The sequence below is a fragment of the Phascolarctos cinereus genome, unplaced genomic scaffold (assembly GCF_003287225.1).
Source record: "Phascolarctos cinereus isolate Bilbo 61053 unplaced genomic scaffold, phaCin_HiC Scaffold_2;HRSCAF=192, whole genome shotgun sequence".
Lineage (NCBI taxonomy): Eukaryota > Metazoa > Chordata > Mammalia > Diprotodontia > Phascolarctidae > Phascolarctos > Phascolarctos cinereus.
The window spans coordinates 147,198,248-147,216,666 of record NW_027555625.1 but is presented as its reverse complement, the minus strand read 5'-3'; the positions used below and the strand labels follow the sequence as shown (position 1 = coordinate 147,216,666).

The 18,419-nt window shown below is 39.0% G+C and overlaps 1 protein-coding gene and 1 long non-coding RNA gene across 6 annotated transcripts in view; one reads left to right on the top strand and one right to left on the bottom strand.

The window, feature by feature from the left end:
• Nucleotides 1-13,233, bottom strand: part of MIS18BP1 (MIS18 binding protein 1) — a 53,509-nt gene extending 40,276 nt beyond the window's left edge. For all 3 annotated transcript variants that reach the window (XR_013484610.1, XM_078149666.1, XM_020988097.2), the window contains exons 1-3: nucleotides 12,648-13,233; nucleotides 8,059-8,208; nucleotides 7,255-7,721 (exon numbers count right to left, since the gene is read on the bottom strand). Coding sequence is in view for 2 of the 3 variants with exons in the window: in XM_078149666.1 (XP_078005792.1) it covers nucleotides 7,255-7,721; nucleotides 8,059-8,208; nucleotides 12,648-13,233 (1,203 nt within the window). In the remaining variant the exon portion in view is untranslated. The remainder of the gene's footprint in view (nucleotides 1-7,254; nucleotides 7,722-8,058; nucleotides 8,209-12,647) is intronic.
• LOC144455819 (uncharacterized) overlaps nucleotides 1-15,552 on the top strand; it is a 67,527-nt gene extending 51,975 nt beyond the window's left edge. For all 3 annotated transcript variants that reach the window (XR_013484612.1, XR_013484611.1, XR_013484613.1), the window contains one exon: nucleotides 11,777-15,552. This is a non-coding gene — a long non-coding RNA (uncharacterized LOC144455819). The remainder of the gene's footprint in view (nucleotides 1-11,776) is intronic.
• Nucleotides 15,553-18,419: the final 2,867 nt, after the last annotated feature.

Genomic DNA, 18,419 nt, shown 5'->3' with positions numbered 1-18,419 from the left:
AGGTTAGCAATGTCCCAAAATCATGTTTATTCTTAATCTCAAATCCATTCTCTGGTACAAATCGAGTAGCGTACTTCTTGACTAGCACTACAGCATTGTGGTTAGTCATTGCCTTGATCAGGGTTAAGTCTTTCAAAGTTGTTAGTCTTTACAATACTGTTGTTGTTACATAAATTGTTCTGGTTTTGCTCACTTCAGTTTGCATCAGGTCATATAAGTCTTCCCAGATTTTCTTCGAAACCATCCCTCTCATCATTTCATACAGCACAATAATATTCTCATTACATTCATGTAACCTAATTAATCTAGCCATTTCTCTATCGGTTTCCAGTTCTTTGTCACTATATAAAAAGGGATGTTATAAATATTTTTGTATACATGGGCCTTTTCTTCTTTCTTTGATCTCTCTGGGGTATAAGTTTAATAGCAGCATCCTATATCAAGGGGTATGTGCATAGTTTAGAGACTTTTTGGACACAATCTTAAACTGCTTTCCAGAATGGCTGGGTCAATTCACATCTCCACCAATAATGTATTAGTGTGCCTGGTTTCCCACGTCTCCTCTAACATTTGTCATTTTCCTTTTCTATCATATTAACCAATCTGTAGGTTATCTGTGTGGAACCAAGGAGTTACTTTAATTTGCATTTCTTTGTTGTTAACAATTTTGTTCATGGAACAGCTTCTTTGTTTGAAAACTGCCTGTTATTATCCTTCGGCCATTTCTCACAAAATGTTTTTCTCACCACACTGTGAGGCAGATGATAGAAATACTAACCCAGTTTTGCAGATGAGGAGATTGGGGCTCAGAGCTGGCCCCAGATCAGTTAATGTCAGCACAAGAACTCAAACTCAAGTCTCCCCTGACCCCAAGTGAAGTTAGCACTCTTTTTCCTTACACCCCTCTGCTTTTCAAAAAGACTCAGGAATAAAAAAAATAAAAATAAAAAGACCAAAGAATGCAGAGAAGAAACTAGTCAGGTATAATACATTTACATTACCACAACTACTTCTCCTACAAGATTAAGGACTTTTCTTTCCATTAATAATCCAGTAGACTGTGTAGATTATTTTGCTTAGATAGGTTTTCTTTTTATTGTGTACTTTATTTTTAACTACTGAGATGACCTGCAATCTCCAGGTTATCTTGACCTTTCTGTGTATGAGATTGTAGCTTCTATAGGGGTACCTCTCAAAGGATGTGCAACGGTTTCTTCAGATTCTCCCCAAATGGACACTGTGAAGCTGATATAAATAAGGTACAAGTCTCCCTTCTACCTTTCCAGATAAATTCTTCAAAAATTTAAAAACAAGAATCTTTAAAACCCTAGAAGCTTGGATGGCTTCTCTTACTTATGGAAAGCTCAATTAATTCTTACTCTCAGAATCAGAATTTTACTAAATCATGCCCAGATACATATTAATAATAATTCCATCATTATATTACCATATCATTTTTAACTTTTTCCAAAGTATTGAGCTTAGGTTAGAGTTAGGAGGGCCTATATTTCAATCCCATCTTTGGACACCATGGGCAAGCTATATAAATTCTCTAAGCCTGTTTCTTCATCTGTAAAACTCAGATAATAATACTTGTAGAACACACCTCAAAGTGTCATCACGAAAATTAAATTTAAAAAAGGATCTAACAATTTTCAAGTTTTCAAATGTCAACTCATTATTTCCTTGCAACAAACATAGTTCTCCCACAAAATCCTACTCCAATGTTTTATTGTAAGAGTGGAGGTAAACTTGTATTCTTGTTTTCGGGGGTTTTTTGGTGAGGCAATTGGGGTTAAGTGACATGCCCAGGGTCACAGAGCTAGTAAGTGTCAAGTATTTGAGGCCGCATTTGAACTCAGGTCCTCCTGAGTCCAAGGCTGGAGCTCTATCTACTGTGCCACCTAGCTGCCCCTAAACTTGGATTCTTAATGCTAGACTAGTAAGAATACAAACTTTGGTATATTCTACTAAGCTGGAAAGGCTCTGGATACAACATCCACAACAGACTAAATCTGCTTTCTGAGGACCAGCCTGGCTAAGTATAGAGAGGCTCATCTCCAGCAGGCAGGCCAGAGAATGAATCAGACCAGACTCTGTTTGACGCTGAGGCAGCTAGGTGGTACAGCTAGGATTGAACACCAAGCCTGGAGTCAGGAAGATCTGAGTTCAAATACGGCTTCAGACACTTACTAGCTGTCTGACCCTGGGCAAGACACTTTAACCCCTATTTGCCTCAGTTCCTCATCTGTTAAATGGGGACACACTGGAGAAGGAAATGGCAAACCACTGTAGTGTCTCTGCCAAGAAAGCTCCATGGACTTTATCATGTAGAGTCAGATACGACTGAACAAGAAGACAATATTCGACCTTATTCTTCCCCCTACTCCTCTTCAGTTACACACAGAACTGATCATACCCTTGATCCTACCATGGTTCACAAAGTGTCCTATTTCCATACTCATGAACTCTGGAATTTTTTTAAATCTGTCTGTAATCTTTTATGAGTCCACCTTTCCCTATGCTTCATGATTCATCACTCTGTTCTCCATTCTCACTCTGACTGCCACTCTGTCCCTTCCTTAGTTCTACCTTAGGTTATCATCCCTGCACTTTCACATTTTTCTCCCTTTCTTATTTCAGCCCCCAATAAACCAATTTTAAGCTATATTATCCTTTAATTCCTCAATCCCTTGCCCCCTTGTCCTGTTACTGATCACACTATCCCAAGCTACTATCCTGGATTATGCTCACCATCTGCCTCCTTTATTCCAATTTATACAGTGCTGAACTGAGCTGGAGAAAATCATAAAACCATGCAATCAAAAATTATAAAACAAACCAAGCTGATTTGCTCCACTACAAATTTATGTTACAACTAGGCCCTCATTGCAGCAACACAATGCTTCTCTAAACCTTTTGGCCCCTCCTCAAGCCTCCTATAACACCACAATTCGGCCTTTACCTTCTCAGTTGAGGTCCATCTCATACTTTAACTTGAAAAATTGCGGCCATTCTCCAACAGCTCCCTCTTTTTTCCCTCCTCCTTCTCTTCCATAATTCAGATGTCTTCTCCCACTATCTCCTTATTCATTCCCATCTATAACGAAGACATCTCTGATGAAGATGAAGACTGCCCTTCTCCTCAACACAGCAAACTCTTCTACACGCAAACATTATCTGTAATGGAGATAAACTAGAAGCCTTTCCAATAAAACTAGAAGAGAAGTAAGGATGTCTATCATCACCATTATTATCCAATATTGTATTAGGAATGTTAGGGATAGCAATAAGACAAGAAATTGAAGGAATAAGACTAGGCAAGAAGAAACAAAACTATCACTTTTTGCAGACAATATAATGGTTTACTTAGAAAGCCCTAGGGTATCAACTAAAAAGCTAGCCAAAACAATTACAAACTTTAGCAAAGCTGCAAGATTATTCACAAATCATCAGCATTTCTATATATTACCAACAAAACCCAGCAGGATGAGATAGAAAGAGAAATTCCATTTAAAATAACTTGCATACAGTATAAAATACTTGGGAGTCTACCTGCCAAGACATACCCAGGAACTATATGAACACAATTACAAAACACTCTTCACACAGATAAAGACAGATCTAAATAACTAGAGAAATATTCATTGCTCATGGGTAGGCTGAGCCAATACAGTAAAAATGACAATACTACCTAAATTAACTGACTTATTCACTGCCATACCAATCGAACTACCAAAAACTTACTTTATAAAGCTAGGAAAAAATAATAAAATTCACCTGGAGGAACAAAAGATCAAGAAAGGTGAGAAGTCTACAAGTGTGGTATATTGCACATATTTTCAGACTTTTTGCTGTATTTTTATATTATGCTCCCTCCCCCTTCTCTCTTTAAAAATATTTGTTATATGGGATGGCTCTCTGGGAGAGGTGAGAAGGAAAGATACTGGGAGAAACTAATGCAAAAACAAATGCTCTCAAAATTTTGTTTGAAATAAGAAAAAAGAAAGGACTTCATATATTTCTTAGCTTTACTTGGCAGATTTGGCAGTGGATTAGATATGGGGAATGAATGAAAGTGAGAAGTTGAGGATGACACTGAGTTTTTAAGCCAGGTAACTATAGAGATGGTGGTATTCTCAACAGTGAGAGGGAAATTAGGAAGGCAGGAAGGTTTAGGGGGAAACATGAGTCCTGTTTTAGACATACTGAATTTGAGATTCTCATGGGATAGCCAGTTTGAAATGTCAAGAGGAAGTTGGTGATGCAGGACTGTAACTCAGGAGAGACAAGGGCTAGACATATGCCTAGATCTGAGGATCATCTGCACAGAGATAACTTAACCCACGGAAACTGATGAGATTATCCAAGTGACATAACAGAGTGAAAAGAGAAGGAAGCAAAGGACAGAATCTTGAAGCACTGCCATGGGTTAGCAGGCCTGACATGGATAAAGAATCAACAAAAGAGACAGAGAAGGGTCAAACAGGTAGGACAGGTAGGAGGATGTCCTGGAAGGAAAAGCACTATGAAAATCTAGAGGAGAGAATATCCAGAAGGTGAGCACGTGTTAAAACGCTGCAGAGGTCAAAAAAGAAGCTAGACTGAGAAAAGAAATTAGATTTGGCAACTAAAGAAATCACTGGTGATTTTGGAAAGGGTAGTTTCAGTTGAATAAGATCAAAAGCCAAACTGTAGAGGGTTTAGAAGAAAGCGACAGGAGAGGAAGTAGAGGCACCCAGCAGAAAACTATCCTCAGGAGATTAGCCACAAAAGGGCAAGAAGCCATAGGTTAGGGCAGCTAGGTGGGGCAGTGGATAGAGCTCTGGTCAGGAGGACCTCAGTTCAAATCTGGCCTCAGACACTTGACACGTACTAGCTGTGTGACACTGGGCAAGTCACTTAACCTCCATTGCCTCACCAAAAAGCAAAACCAAAAAAAAATACTAAGCAATTTTAAAGCGGCAGCTAGGTAGTGGCCCTGAAGTCAGGAGGACTTGAGTTCTAATCCGGCCTCAGACACATAACACTCACTAGCTATGTGACTCTGGGCAAGTCATTTAACCTCAACTGCTTCACAAAAAAAAAAAGCCATAGGTTAACAGCTAGTGAGTATGGTAAGATCTAGGGTTTTTTTTAAGGATCTCAGAAACATAAGCATATTTGTAGGCAGCTGGGAAGGAGTTAATAGATTAGATATGGAGAGCTCTACCAACAATGCATTAGTATGGAAAGCAATTTGAAATAAAAAACCAAACCAACTGAAAAAGCGACTAAAATACCTATACCCTTTGATCCAGAGATTCCACTGTTAGGTATATATCCTGAAAAGGTAACTGACCTTCAAAAAGAAAGGCTCCATATACAACAAAATATTTATAGCAGGACTTTTTTGAGATAGCAAAGGTAGGGAAACAAAGTAGATGTCCATAATGGGAGAATAACTAGACAAATAATGTAATATAATGGTTCTGTAAGAAATCACAAACATGATGAATACAGAGACTTGCATCATTTTCATACAGAAAGACTTTCACAAACTGTAAGAGTAAGGAAAATTAACATATACTGGCTATAGCAATTTAAATGAAAAAGAACTATTGCCACAAAACAATCAAAACTGTACATTGCAAGATTATAAAGAACAAACTCATTTCCAAAAAAGAGGTATGTGAAAATATTTCCCTACTGCTTCTTGGGAGCAGTTAGGGTCCTCAGGTGTGGAACACCGCATAAATGAGGTTGGTTGGTTTGCTTGTTTTTTTCAATGTGCTGACCAGCACTGCTGATTTCTTTTCCTCTTCTTCCTCTTTAAAAAAAATTACTTTTTATATGGGATGGTTAAGCTGGGGGGTGGAAAGGTAGGGAGAGGGATACAGGACAAAATCTAGGTGATATAAAGAAAAAATATCAATAAAATCTATTTTTTTAAAAAGAACTATCTTGGGGCAGCTAGGTGGCACAGTGGATACAGCACCTGGAGTCAGGAGGACCTGAGTTCAAATCTGTCCTCAGACCAAACACTTGACATTTAATAGCTGTGTGACCCTGGGCAAGTCACTTAACCCCAACTGCTTAAAAATTAAAAAAAAAAAGAGCTATCTTAAGTAGACAAGAAAACACACAAAACCACTATAAAAATGTAATTGGAAAGAACAACAATAACAAAGAATACAAAACACTCAAAAGTGAATTATAAAGAAGCTTGGCACCAAAGGAAAAATATTAGAAGATACTTCCCCCCTCCTTCTTTGTAGAGGTCAGTGTCCACAGGTGTAGACGTAGAACATCAGATTTGTTGATCAATTTTGCTAAATTGCTTTTTATCTTTTTCCTCTTTTTAAAATTTTTGTTACAAGGAATGGCTCTCTGGGATTGAGCAAGGGAAGGAAATCTAGGCAATATAAAAAAAAAAAAGACAGCAATAAAGGGCAGCTAGGTGGCACAGTGGATAGAGCTCCGGCCTTGGAGTAAGGAGGACCTGAGTTCAAATCGGACCTCAGACACTTGACACTTACTAGCTGTGTGACCCTGGGCAAGTCACAACTCTGACTGCCTCACCAAAAAAAAAAAAAGATAGCACTAAAAATCTGTTTTTAAAAAGAATAAATCAAATGAAGAAGCACAAAGGATGACATTATAGAGATTCATGATGAGAAGAGAACAAAGGTTCATCACACGGTAAAGGCAAGTAAGAATCAATGGACAGCCTGCATTTTTTAATAGTATCCGTACAACGTCAAGAAAATTAAAGGAAAGTACATTAAGTGGACTGAAGATGGAGAGACATGGACAAGAGCTTCACAAGACCAGCAACATAAACAAGTTATGATCGACATTGTTGAAGGAAGTATCCACATCAAAGAAAAGACTGACATTACAACATAAGGGAAGAAGTGAAGGCTGGTTATTAACCATCCTCATTAACTATCCTTTTGTAACAAATGGTTACAAAATAGATCAATGACTTCCCAATGGTCATATTTAATTAGCTGAAGAGTCAGGTCAAGAACAAATGACTCCTCAGCCTTTTTTCTTTCCATTAGACCACATTTTCTCAATAGGTAAGCTTGTACTGTATCTTCAATTAGGTAAACATTGGTTATTTAAGGTTGTCTTTCAATGTACTCTAGGAAGCCCATCAAATCTAATCATTTGAAGAACAGCAGCAGGGAAAACATAAAGTATGTCTACTTCCTGCTTCCAATTAACAACAAATAATAAGAAGAACAAAAGCTTTAGAAATGTTCCTACCTTTTTTTTGGTAGTGAATGCATTTTTATTGGTGTTTGATACACTAGTGGAAATCTTAGAAACTTTTTTCTCTGGTGCTACTACGCGAGTTTTAGGAGCTGCAGTCAAAACTTTGAACATATCTGATGCAGAACCCTGTTGGACAGTCTTAGAGATTTTTTCTTCATTTTCTTCACTCATTTCCTGTTCTAATGATCCTTTTGTAGGCACTTCACTGTCACATTTTGATAACTGGCTGCCCGTGTTAGCTGGTACCCGGTCGACACTGACACCATTAATATTAGGACTTTGTGATCTTTCATCATCAGCATCGACGCTTTCCAAAATAAGGGTATTAGACAAGCTGAATTCAACACTTGTAGTTCTGTTTTTATCGTCTTGAATGAGCTTGGCAGAGCTGGCTAATGCTTCACTCAGAATTACTGAAGTTGAAATATTTTCATGTCTGTCTTTCGAAGTTGTAATGTCTGCAGAAAACCATTCAAATTGTATTATATTTATAAGGAATTATAAGGCTATAAAGTGTAAACAGAAATGCTTAAAGTTTTAAATACAAACATTCAAAAAGAGCCAAGTTCTTCTTCTACCCAAAACTTTCCTTTAAGCCTTCCCACTTAAGTCTTAAGACTCCAACTTTTTACATAATTAGGTTTTTTTTTAAATGGTAAAGGCATAAAAACTTGATTTTACAGAGAGGAAGAAGAAAGGGGAAATAATCATTTTCTGAATGTTAGTTGAAGTTTTAATTCACACTGATACTGAAAACTATTCATCAATGAAACTGTGTAGGAACAAAGAACTTACCATAAGTCAAATTCTGATGAGAAGACTGGTTTTCTTGCTGATGTGGGATCTTTTGTTTTACTGGAAGGAAAAATTTATTCTGGAAATTTATCAGGGGAGCCTCACTAGGTAGGGAAGAGGTTTTTCTTTCTGAAGAAACAGAAGGTTCACCTGTACAAATCAGTGAAGATAAAGAAAACACATTTATTCAGAAAACAAACATTTAATGATTAAATAGACTTCATTACAGCAATATAGGATATTTACTTGGGTATTTTCTAACATGTATAACACCCCACTTATGTTCCCTGTTCCAATGCCATTTGATTATACCCCTCACAACTTGAAGGTGGAATTTTTTTTTTAATCTACATATATGAAATTGGTAATATAGTACAATAGAACAACAGTCTGGGATTCTGGAGATACAAGTTCTATTCCTATTTTCATCACTAACTATCTGACATCAAAAAGCAAAATAAAGTAAATACAGTGACAAGACTTTTCCAAAAAGTTTCATGGGTTGAGAGAGATTTCAAGGTCCACCTAATCCAATGTGTGTACTTAAATAGCTTCTGTACAAAACATCTGACAAATGGCTAGCCAGCTTTTGCCTGAAGACCTTTAGTGAAAGAAATCCAATACTACTTCCTATAACAGCAGGTTCTACTTTTAGATAGCTCTAATTACCTTGAAGTTTCTCCTTATATCAAGCCCAAATCTTCCTCTAGGTAACTTTTACCCACTGCACTTAATTCTGTTTTCTGGGATGAAACAAAATAAAGCTAATCTCCTTTCCACAGAACAGTCTTTTAAAGGCTTGGAGCAGCCTACCTCACCAAGTCTCTACTTTTCTAAGATAAAACATCCTCAGTTTCTGTTATGGGAGGGTATACTCTAGGCCACTAATCATGCCACCCACCTTCCTTTGGCTACACTTCCCCTTATCAGTGAACTTCCTAAAATGACAATAAACCTAAACCACCAGACCTGGTTTAACCAAAGCAGAAACACTCTCACATCTGTCTTTCTTGACATGATGCTTCTCTTAAGGGCGAGTGAGACTGCATTGGCATTTTTGGCTACTGGTTTACACCACAGATAGATTCATATTGAGCTTCCGGTCCATTAAAACTCTCAGATGTTTTCCATCTGAACTTGCCTACCTCTTCCTCTATCTTGTACTTGTGGCACTGATTCTTTAAACCCCAGGTATATGAATTTACATTTCTATTTCATCTAGTCTTCTTATGTTAGATTTTAACACTTCATTCCAGCCCAGGCCTGCACAACCCGCAAATGTTTTCCTCTTCATTTTTCTCAGACTGCCAAAATCCTTTGGTGTGCCACAGGCTGTGCAGGCATGTTCTGGCCTATTAGAAACTTCTGAATTCTGCCATTCAACGTATCCTTTTTAGTTTTGTGTCATCTACAAATTCAACAAGTAAGCCATTTATGCCTCATTCAAGTCACTTATAAAAATAAACAGTGGAAGCACTTCTACTCAAGACCATTCTTCAAGCCTCCCAGTTAAGTCATTACTCATGATTCTTTAAATCTGACTGTTCAATAAGTTCTGAATCTGGGGCAGCTAGGTGGCGCAGTGGATAGAGCACTGGCCCTGAAGTCAGAAGGACCTGAGGTTGAATCCAGCCTCAGACCAAACACCTGGCACTTACTAGCTATGTGACCCTGGGCAAGTCACTTAACCCCAACTGCCTAAAAATAAAAAAAAATAATAATGTTCAATAAGTTCTGAATCTACCTAAACTGTACTCTATCTCCCCTCAATATTGACGTCCATTTTAATCCCCAAGTGCTTTTTTCCCTCACATGCACCCTACAATTCATTCAAGTTTTTTTTTATCACTTTACAAACATTTATTTATTTATTAATGTATTAATTTATTTATTTTTGCCTAGGCAATGGGGTTAAGTGACTTGCCCAGGGTCACACAGCTAGTAAATGTTATGTGTCTGAGGCCACATTTGAACTCAGGTCCTCCTGAATCCAGGGCCAGTGCTCTATCCATTGCACCACCTAGTTGCCCTGCAAACTTTTAAAGATAAAGCTCTTACTATCAAATACTACTCTTAAATAACAGGTACGATATCAAACTTCCATATCAGCACAATGTTCTCAAGAAAAAATTATGTTGAGTTTTCCAAAATTCATGTAGATTATTCCTTATTCTGCTTCCTAGGATCTTATTCTCCTAAGTATTGAAGAAGCTTTAGATATTGAATAATTTAGTAATTTTTAAAATACTGTACAAGACAACAGGCTTCTGGGATTCCTTGAAATAAACTGTTTATTAACCACACTATGATTCAAACCTCCCAATTCAGAAAACCAATACAGATGGGTTCCAAGATATTGAAAAATTTAACCATGGTTTAGGCCTTATTCTTTTTAAAAAAAATAATAATTTTTCCCACTTACATGTAAGAACTATGTTGACATTCTTTTTTCAAATTCTGAGTTCCAAATTCTCTCCCTCCTTCCCCTCTGCTCCTCATTGAGGAGGCAAGCAATTTGATATGTTATACATGTGTGGTCATGCAAAACACATTTCCATCTAAGTCATGCCGTGAGAGAAAAGACAGATAAAAAAAAACCCAAGAAAAATAAAGAAATTTGACCTACATTCAGGCTCCACCAGTTCTTTCTCTGGGGATGGACAGCACCTTTCATCATTAAGTCCTTCAGATTTTTCTTGGATCATTTTATTGCTGAGAATAGCTAACTTATTCACAGATCATTATAAAATATTGCTATACAATGTTCTCCTGGTTCTGCTCATTTCACTTTGCATCAATTCATACACGTTTTTTCAAGTTTTTCTGAAATCTGCTTGCTCATCATTTCTTATTACACAATAATATTGTGTATTACATTCATATGCCATAGCTTGTTCAGCCATTCCCCAATTGATGGGCATCCTCTCAATTTCCAATTTTTTGTCATCACAAAAAGAGCTGCTATAAATATTTTTGTACTTGTAGGTTCTTTTCATTTTCTTATTTCTTTGGGATACAGACCTAGTAGTGGTATTGTTTAGTCCAAGGGTATGCATGGCTTTATAGCCCTTTGGGCATAGTTCCAAATTGCTTTCCAGAATGGCTGAATCTGTATACAACTTCACTAACAGGGCATTAGTGTTTTAATATTCCCACATCCCCTCCAACATTTGTCATTTTCCTTTTTTTGTCATACTAGTCAATCTGATAGGTGTGTGGTGGTGGCTCAGTTTTTTAATTTGCATCTCTAATCAAGTATTTAAAAGCATTTTTTCATATGACTATAGAGAGCTTTGATTATTTTGCCTGAAAACTGACTGTTCATATCCTTTGACCATTTATAAACTGAGGAATGGCTCTTATTTGTATAAATTTGACTCAGTTCTCTATATATTTCTTTATCAAGAAACTTTAGGCCTTATTCTTGACACACAAAAGATACTTAGTACCACAGATGTTGAAAGCCAATATAACAAACTCAAGAATACTTAACGCTACCAAAATTTTGTTATAAGGAATATACTGTTATTAGTGGAACCAATGACTGAGACTTAAGAATAATAACATCAAAAAAATTCTGCAATGATATTTGTTATAAAGACAAATTTGTTTGTCTGCTTTCAGTTCCACTCAACTGGAAATGGGCAGGGAATGACAGGAAAGGTCAGCAACTACCTGAATCAGTTCTGTCCCAATGCAAATACTTCTCTCTTTATAGGACCAATGCCCAACAGAGATGTGCATTTGCGTCTCTTCTCAGGCTACCTGAGTGGACGGAGGGAGAGTAAGGAAGAAGTAGTCCATTCTGAAGCACTACTTGGTCTCTCAACTTTTAACCTCTTTTGAGAAGATTTGTCTATCTCAAATCGGCCCCCCCACCCCAACTCCCATGGCTCCCTACTGCTGACAGCATCAAATACAAAATTCTCTGGTATTCGAAGCTCTACATAATCTACTCCCCCTACCCTTTCTAGTCTTCTTATACCTTAAACACAACAAATATTCTTGAATCCAGAGACACTGACCTTCTTGTTGTTCCTTGAACCAGGCATCTTCCCCACTCCGGGCATTTTCTTTGGGCATTCTCCCTCCCTCATCTCTGCCTGCTGGCTTCCCTGACTTCCTTCAAAGGCCAGATAAAATCTCACCTTCTACAAGAAGCCTTCCCTAACCCCTCTTACTTCTAGTGCTTTATCTCTTAATTATTTTCCACTTCTCTTGTATATAGCTCGTTTATACATATTTGTTTGTTGGTTGTCTCTCCCATTAGACTATGAACTCTTGGACAGCAAGGATTGTCTTTTGCCTCTTTTTGTATCCCCAGTGCTTAGCACAGTGCCTGACATATATACATGGTAGGTGCTTAATAAATGCTTATTCACCGACTGAAGAATTTCCTTTGAACCTTCCACTCTCTACCTAAAATCATATGCAACAGTGAAAATCTGGGTATTTATTTCTAGATTAGAATACATCCTTGCCATAAAAATGTATCGATACATACACAATCTTATCCTTTAACTAGTTTTGCAATTACCTAATTTCTCACTTTTAAAATAATTAGCACTAACCTAAGTAATAAGACTAACCTGAAAATGAATGATCATCTGATGACACTTTGTGAAAATCAGGAAAGCCAGAAATAAAAGTCTTATCCAGTGAAACAGGACTCAAGATCACATCTCTCTGACTTCTCTGTAACTCCAACGATATATTGTCTTTCAGTGACTGCTTTTGTGAAGCTTCTTGTGCCCTTGTTTTCATTCTTTGAAATATTTTTGCAGGAGAGTCATAGGTTACAATGTCAAAAGTTTTGTTTCCCTTGAAAACTTCCTCATTTGGAAAAAATGTTGCTTCTTTGTGTTCATTAGCTTTTTCGTCAGAGCCATCCGAAAAATTGTCAGAGCCAAGGTTACCGGCTATTATTGTTGACCGAAGTGAACTGATTTCATTCTTACACTGTTCTGTTTCTGGGCTCAAGTGCTCTCCAAGGTCATTTGTATTGTTGTTGTCATTTAAATTGTTGTTTTTATATTTCACTAAATCTTTTAATGGTGTAAGAGTTTCTGAAGGTATATTTTTGGAAAGAACTGCATTAATCGGTGCATTTCCTCTTCTAAGAGAATTCAATGAAAACTTTGGTGTTTGTGGACTTTGTGGACATGATGTAATCATCTTGATAAGACTACCCAAAAAAGTCCTTTAAAAGAAAAATTATTTAAAACTAATTGTTCACAGTAAAACTTCAAGGGAAAACGGGGAAAGTAGAATTCAAGAAAACTTCCATTTTCTTCATGGTTTTATCTAGAATAAAATTTTAAACTGTTATTCATAACATTAAGAATATTTTTCACTGATTAAAAGGATGTGTTGACTCATCAAGTCTAATGTAATTTATGCCAAACTTATTTGAACATCTGTATTCATATGATTTGTTTTGGAGGGAAAATCCAATTTTTAATATTAGGTCTTTAATAGCTAAACAAAGCCTACATAGATAGATGAAGATATTCAAATAAGTAAACATTATCACCTTATCCACTCATCAGTTCCATGAAGTGTTATACTTATTTCTGTAAAAACTGATTAAACTTCAAGAATCTGAGGAACTACTCTACTCTACTATATGGCATCTTATCAGAATATTTATTAAATATCAATTTGCATATAACCTTATAATAGGCACCATAATGAAAGGTTTCACAGATATAAACTCTTCCTTTTAGCTACCTTCAGTTTAGGGTTTATAGCTATACAATGACACATCTATATGAAAACTGGGAAAAAACCCATTAAATTATTTAGAACAGTAATTCACAATCTTAATTTTGTGACAATCCAGGATATCACTAATCAAAGGATGTACACAAAATATCAAAACAAGTTAATTTTAATACATATGCCCTATTATAGAGCTTATAGGAAGAATTATATGCTTGCTGATACAATGCCTTATAAGTGTTCTCTATTTCTTTCATGTATTTTTTTCTGTCTGTATGTTCCTCCTGAAAGGATGGGACCATGTCTTTCACTTCAGGCAGGTATCTTTGACAGTGTACAGCAGTGGTATCAAACTCAAACAGAAATAGACCCCTTCAGCCCACATACTGATTTTGAAAACCACAAATTAACATTGTCTATGTTGTACTGTATTTTTATTTATTTTGTTAAAACATTTCCCAATTACATTTCCAGCAGCTTGTGGCCATCAGGCCTCAAAGTTGACACCTGTCCTAAGAGCACAATAGGGACAGGGATTAGTTATCATGACTTCCAAGGCTCTAGTTTCTTTGAAGGGGTTGGACTAGATAACAATAATAATGATAGCTAGTATTTATATAATGCTTTAAGGAAAAGGTATCAAACTCATAGCCAGAGAGTATCTGTAGCCAGCAAAACTGAACCAGATTAAAATGTTATAGGGAAATGTTTAATATAATAAATAAAAATAGAACATAGTAAGTGTTCATCTGCGGTCTTCTGAGTCCATATGCAGCCTACAGGGATCTGTTTCTATTCAAGTTTGACACCATCACTTTAACTTCAGCTTTTATCTTTAGCTGGCCTTGCTTTAGACAAGAATGGAAGCTAATCAGTAGGGACCAGAAAATGCCTGAAGACCTGACAAAAATCCCTAAATGTTAAGATTCAGTTAATGTAGAAGAAAATTACTTTTTACTTTATAGGAAGCAATAAGTTATCGTAAATTTTTGTATAGTTAATTTACCTATAATAAGAAATTAATAGAGGCCACAACCCTATTTAGGTATACACTGAAACAGACTTCCCTTTTCATTAAAATCCTCATCAGTTCCTTGATGAATGATCCTGACTTCTTGAGGAGCTGGCTCCCTTCCTAAGCTTGCATATACTTATTGGGTACACATCACCAGAAGGTTTGTGAGTAGGTGATAATATTGTTTTAACTGCCACAACTCACTAATACCATAATCTAAGGTTACCATCTTATACCGTTAAAGAAAATACTCAACCCAAGGAAAGCATGGATCATTACAATATATACTAAAAAACTCCAATTATTGGCAATACTAAGGTTTAAACCAGCCAGATTTTAAGTTAAGAAAAATCTAGGCTATATTCTGAGGAATGCACTAAATAAATTAATATTGAATAAGTATATGAATGAAAGAAACGATGAAGTGTGATTTAATTACCATTTCCAGTCTGTCCCCTATGCCTGGAATGCTCTTTCCTGACCTCCCTGGCTCCAAGTCCCAACTAAAAGTCCACCTTCTACAGGAAGGTTTCCTAACTTTCTTAATTCCAGCATTTTCCCTCTTTTAATTGTTTCCTGTATATAGCTTGCTTTGTACATATTTGTTTGCATGTTGTTTCCCCCATTAGATTGTGAGCTCCTTGAGGGCAGGGACTGTCTTTTGCCTCTTTTTGTATTCCCGGGACTTAGCATAGTGGCTGGCACATAACAGGAGCTTGATAAATGTTGATTGATTAAAATCTACTATCCTGCCTTTACTCTTTGTTGACCTCCAATCCTGTCTACAATCTCCTTTCAGATATCTCAACCTGGATGTCAAATACACATCTTAAACTCAACAGGTTCAAAACAGAACTCAGCATCTTTCTCCCAAAGTCTCCCTCTTATCTCCCCCCCCAATCTTTCCCTTATTAGAGGGCAACACCATCCTCTCAGTTCCTCGGGCTCACAGCCTAGGTGTCATCCTGGATTCCTCACTGTCTCTCACCCCCCACATCCAAGCTCCCGCCAAGGCCCGTCCATCTCCCCTCTGCAACATCTTTCAAATACACCCACTCTTTTCTCACTTCCACCACTCTGGTACACTCACCTCATTTCTGGACTATCTGGATAGTCTGTTGGTGGGTCTGCCTGCCACAAGTCTCTTCCCACTTCAAAACACTCACCATTCAGTCATTAAAATGATTTTCCCAAGTACAGGTCCAACTATGTCAACTGCCCCAATCAATAAACTCCAGTGACTCCCTACTGCCACCAGGACCAAACACCAATCCTCTCTTTAGCGCTGGAAGCTCTTCATAAGCTACTCCTTTCCCCCTTCCAGTCTTCTTACATCTTATTCTCCTACACACCTATTCTCCAATTCAGTGACACTGGCCTTGATGTACAGGACACCTCATCTTTCTGGTCCAGGCATCTTCTCTGGCTGCCCTACATGCCTGGAATACTCTCCTTATTCATCTTTCCCTACTGATTTTCCTGGCTTCCTTTAAATCCTAACTAAAACTCCTTTTTCTACAGGAAGCCTTTCCCAAACTTTATTTCCTTATTTATAACCTCTTTCTCTCGTATATGGCTTGTTTGTATGTATTTGTTTGACTTGGAGAAGAAAAGCAATTAGGTAAATGCCTTGCCTAAAACAGACTCACTCAGAGCTATGAGAAGGGAAGGAGAGTAAGGAGGCTGCCCCAGGAGGGTCAGGGAAAGTAGGGCAGGACTTCATAGACCCATAAATTTGATGCTAAATGGGGGCCCTTTAAATCGCTGGGTCCAAATCCAACATTTTACGGATAAGGAAACTCACACTTTCAGAAAGTTGAGTGACTTGCCCAAGGTCACATAATAGGTAGTAAATAGCAGAATCTGGATGGAACTCCCCGTCCTTTAACTAGAAATCCAGCATTCTTCCCATTACCTTACTATGGCAGAACAAAGGGAGAAGCAATTAATAATCGAATAAATTAACACGCATTTGTTGAGTCCCCTATGTCCTGGGCACCGCGCTCTCCAGGAATTTACAGATTCTACCGGGAGGGAGGGGCTGACACCAGACAGGCGGGTGTCCAGGAGGGAGGGGAAGGTCCCCCGCGCAGCTTGTTCGAAGGACTGTGTTCAGAAGTCGGGGAGACTTGAGCGCGTGGGCCGGAGGAGGCCGGAGGCTGCCCCGGAGGGGGACGCACGGAGGCAGCCGGTGCCGGCGCAAGGACGCCGGAGCACGCGGCGGTGCGGCCCAGGGGAGGGAGGGCAGAGGCCGACAAAGACAGAGGAAGAGGAGCGGGGAGGGCGGGAAGCGCGTTCCAGCGGCTGCCGGGCCTCTGGCTCCCTGCAGACACACAGGCCCCGCCCTCCCTAGCTCCCGGGGGCCCCGAGAGCGCCCAGGCCCCGGCGGCGGGGGCGGAGCGGGCTCCGGGAGCCCTCGGCCCGCCTAGCTCCGGCTCTCCCCGCCGCAGAGGGTCGGCCCCAGTCCGGGCCAGCGCCAAAGCGCGGGGGGCCTGGGGCGGAGGGGACGGAGCAGCCCGCCAGGACGACCACCCAAGCTCCCGCCGCGGGCGTGCACACTCACCCCGCTTGGCTCGGTTCGGGTTCCTCCGCTCGCCCGCTACCGACAGCCACACCGGCTTTTAGTTCAAACTGCGGGCACACGCGCGCCCGCCGCCGCCAGACCGTGCGCGATTGGTGCATCCCGACGTCTCGTCGTTGTACGTCACGGCGCAAGCTTGTAAAAAAAGGCCCCGGGCGGGAGTGGCTGCACTAACCCTGCAGAGGCTTTGCAGCTGTAGAGTGTGCAGGTGGCTGGCTTCCGACTCGGAGGTTACGGTTATTGGCCTTGCCAGTTCGTTCCTCGGGCCCGGTTTCTTCATCTGCAAAATGGAGACGAGATAGGCGTCTTCGAGGCCATCGGGCGATCTCCGGGCTCGGCTTACGTCCGAACTCGCTAAAAAAAGTGTGCAGAGCTTAAGTCAACCTTCTTGGGGACAGATTTTCTGCAGGACTTTTTGCTTAGGTCCTGTAGTCTGCGCTGCCATACTTAGATTTTTCTTTTTCGTTCGAGGAGGCCTTCTTAAGTAGAAACTGCAAACAAAGCTTGCCTTCCCGTATGATTTCTTAAATGGAGGAAAAGCCGAAGAATTACCCCGTGAACTTGCCTTATAAACTAAGCTCCTTTGTTTTCATTCTTTGTACTTGTATCCCCAGCTCCCAGCCCAACTGCCCTGCACGTCGTCGTGGACACTTAAATGCTTATTGATTTGGCTGAAAAACGAAACATGAATTGTAACAGCAGTTGCTGGTTGTGAAGCTACATTCTTGCAGAAGCTGGAAAGGTTTTAGCTAAGTTCTGGAAGCTTGGTGTGAAGTAGGGTCCAAATTCTTGCACTTACTACGACTGTAACCTTCCCTACTGGTACAAAAGTATCTACCTATCCACCTACATTTGGGGAGCAGTGTGGAAAGGAATAAATACCAAATGAGTAATCAGTATATGTTAGGCTTTTTCTCTCTTCCAAGTTATTAATTCTAGATGTCCTGGTGTTAATGTAATGACCTTTTAAAAATAATATGTGACATAGAGCACGGAATTTGGAGTCAAAGTTCCAACACTGGGTTTGAACTGTGCCTCTCACTT